The sequence below is a fragment of the Coffea eugenioides genome, chromosome 6, assembly GCF_003713205.1.
Source record: "Coffea eugenioides isolate CCC68of chromosome 6, Ceug_1.0, whole genome shotgun sequence".
Classification (NCBI taxonomy): Eukaryota; Viridiplantae; Streptophyta; class Magnoliopsida; order Gentianales; family Rubiaceae; genus Coffea; species Coffea eugenioides.
The window spans coordinates 54,420,482-54,423,280 of NC_040040.1; the positions used below are offsets into that span (position 1 = coordinate 54,420,482).

Here is a 2,799-nt window from a genome sequence, read left to right on the forward strand (position 1 = left end):
ATTACAGAATCGATACACCACCAAATAACGAGATCCAAAAACCAAACCAACCACTGCAAAGAAGGCGGCATCAACATCTTCGCCGAAGCACGAAAATCAGGGCTGGACATAAGATATGCAACTGTGAGTGATGGATTTCCACTTGGATTTGATAGATCACTCAACCATGATCAGTTCTTTGAAGGAATTGTTCATGTTTTCTCAGCTCATGTCGATGAAATTGTGGGGAAGTTGGTTCAGTCTGACCCTCCAGTTAATTGTCTGGTTATTGATACTTTTTACGTATTTGCATCACCAATTGCCAGGAAGTATAACCTTGTGAACATTTCTTTCTGGACTGAACCAGCTCTAGTTTTCACTCTCTATTATCACATGGACCTATTGAGGATAAATGGTCACTACGATAACTATGGTATTTCCTCTATCTCTCTCTGGTTGCATGCATCTTAAATAATTCTTACCTAGTAGAACTGTATATTATATATTCTGCTAGTATTGTAAGGGATAAGCATATGCATAGGACAACAAGACTATATCAACCACAGAATGAAGTATATATACCACTCATTCATATGGACATATTAATTCAGGTTTCTTATAGCAAAAAGAATCTTTTTCTGCAGTTTCTGCGTTAGCCTTGCCTCCCTGTTATCAACTTTTTGGACTAGACTGCTGTACACCCTTTAAAATTTGGTGTTTATTTCATAGATAAATGTGAGGAAACTTATTCTTTTTTTCTTTTTGAAAGTTATTTCGAAAGAACTTGGTCCATACAACAGGTCATGAAGAAAAAGAGTGGAGGTGGGTAGCTTCAAAAACTACTGGGAATATCTATTTTTGGAATAGTAAGAGGTGATGTGAGAAAGTGACACAAAGGAATCCTCCCTTGCTTGATAACGTAGCAAACGAATATGGTATACTCAAGTCAATAGATATATAATGAACTTTTAAGTTAAAAAATTCCAATTACATAGAAGTTAATTTTTTCGAGATATAAGTTCATTGTAGATTAATATCAAGAAATATGTAAAAACCGACAAAACTTTTACTATAAAAAGAGTATTTCTAATTATAGGAAAAACCTCAAAGTAGTTAAACTTATCTAAAGCCTGATATATATATGGAATTCTAAGTGCTCATGGTCTATTCTCTTGTTCCTTAACTAGATAAACGAGAGGACATCATCACATACATACCAGGGGTGGAGTCAATAAAGCCAACCGATCTGACATCTTATCTTCAAACTGATCCAACCACAGTGGTGCACCGGTTAATCACCAAAGCATTTGTGGACATTAGAAATTCGGACTTCGTAATATCCAACACTATAGATGAACTCGAACCACAAATAATCTCGGTTCTACAAGAAAATCAACCTTTCTATTCAATCGGACCAATTTTACCCACCGGTTTGACCAAAAGTTCGGTTCCGGTGAGCATGTGGTCCGAGTCGGACTGTGGCCCGTGGCTCGATACAAAACCTAAGGGCTCGGTTTTGTATATTTCCTTTGGCAGCTATGCTCATACTAGTAAACATAACATTGTGGAGATAGCTCATGGTTTGCTTTTAAGTGAGGTAAATTTTGTTTGGGTTCTTCGGCCTGATATTATAAGCTCAGAGGAAGCCGATTATCTTCCAACCGGATATGACCGATTGATAGAATATAGTGGCATGATCGTGCCATGGTGCTCGCAAGTTGATGTGCTTTCTCATCCAGCAGTCGGAGGGTTTTTAACGCATTGTGGATGGAACTCTATATTGGAGAGTATATGGTCTGGTGTTCCAATGATTTGTTATCCATTATTGACCGATCAATTCACAAATCGCAAATTAGTGGTGGATGACTGGAAAATTGGGGTTAATTTACACGATAAAAGGTCGGTTACACGCGAAGAGATTGCTGAGAATATTAGATGTGTGATGAGTGGGAAATCTTCAGATCGATTTAAGCAAGAGATCAAGAAAGTTAAGAAGACATTGGAAAATGCATTAGCAAGGGGGGGTTCGTCACAGAAAAATCTGAACCAGTTTACTATGGATGTGAAAAAGAAAATTCGAAAGAATCAATAGTGGTTTGCTATCAAGTTTGAAGATCAATCTTGATTTGTTTAGCATAGGAATAAGGAGTCAAAATTTGCCACTCCGACTTCCCATTTAGTTTCTTGAACGGGTATCCTTTGTATTGAGTTTGTCAGGTCACTATTTCAAATTAGTAGTTTATTTGGCGCAAACATTTTTTGTTACTTTATGTTCTTCCAACTTTACCTTCATAAAATTCACTTATTACTTTACTATCTAAACACAAATTATTAAAATAACTACCTGTAACTATTTTTAATCATAACTCATATAAATACATCTTGACAAAATGACTAACTCTAGGCATTGTAACTATTAAAGTAACCATTATTTGATGAGAAAAAAGGTTAAAATACCACTATTTACTTTAGTAATTAAAGTTTTATATAAAATTAATTCATAAAAAATTATTTCTGAATTGCACACATATACCAACTTAATAATCCTGATACCAAATTAGTAAGATATTATTAACTAATTCTTAATAATCCTCGTACCAAATTAGTTGTCGCAGTGTGACAAACAAGCTCCGAATACTCCAGGATTCAAATGTTTCGGTTAGTTTCGTGACATTTGGAATTCAAAATTAGTCTCATACGTGTTTTGGTTACTTGAAATGTAAAGGGATCCAAAGTTTTGCCTCAAATTACTAGGGGACATGTTTGTGAAAGACTTATGCAAGTTAATTAAAATCATAAATCACATCGACTGGACATTTT

At 35.2% G+C, this 2,799-nt stretch overlaps 1 protein-coding gene across 1 annotated transcript in view; it reads left to right on the forward strand.

Moving 5' to 3' along the window:
* LOC113774462 (UDP-glycosyltransferase 86A1-like) overlaps positions 1-2,232 on the forward strand; it is a 4,828-nt gene extending 2,596 nt beyond the window's left edge. The window contains exons 2-3 of the mRNA XM_027318993.1: positions 8-412; positions 1,167-2,232. Coding sequence (XP_027174794.1) covers positions 8-412; positions 1,167-2,071 — 1,310 coding nt within the window. The 3' untranslated portion in view covers positions 2,072-2,232. The remainder of the gene's footprint in view (positions 1-7; positions 413-1,166) is intronic.
* The last annotated feature ends 567 nt before the right edge of the window (positions 2,233-2,799 follow it).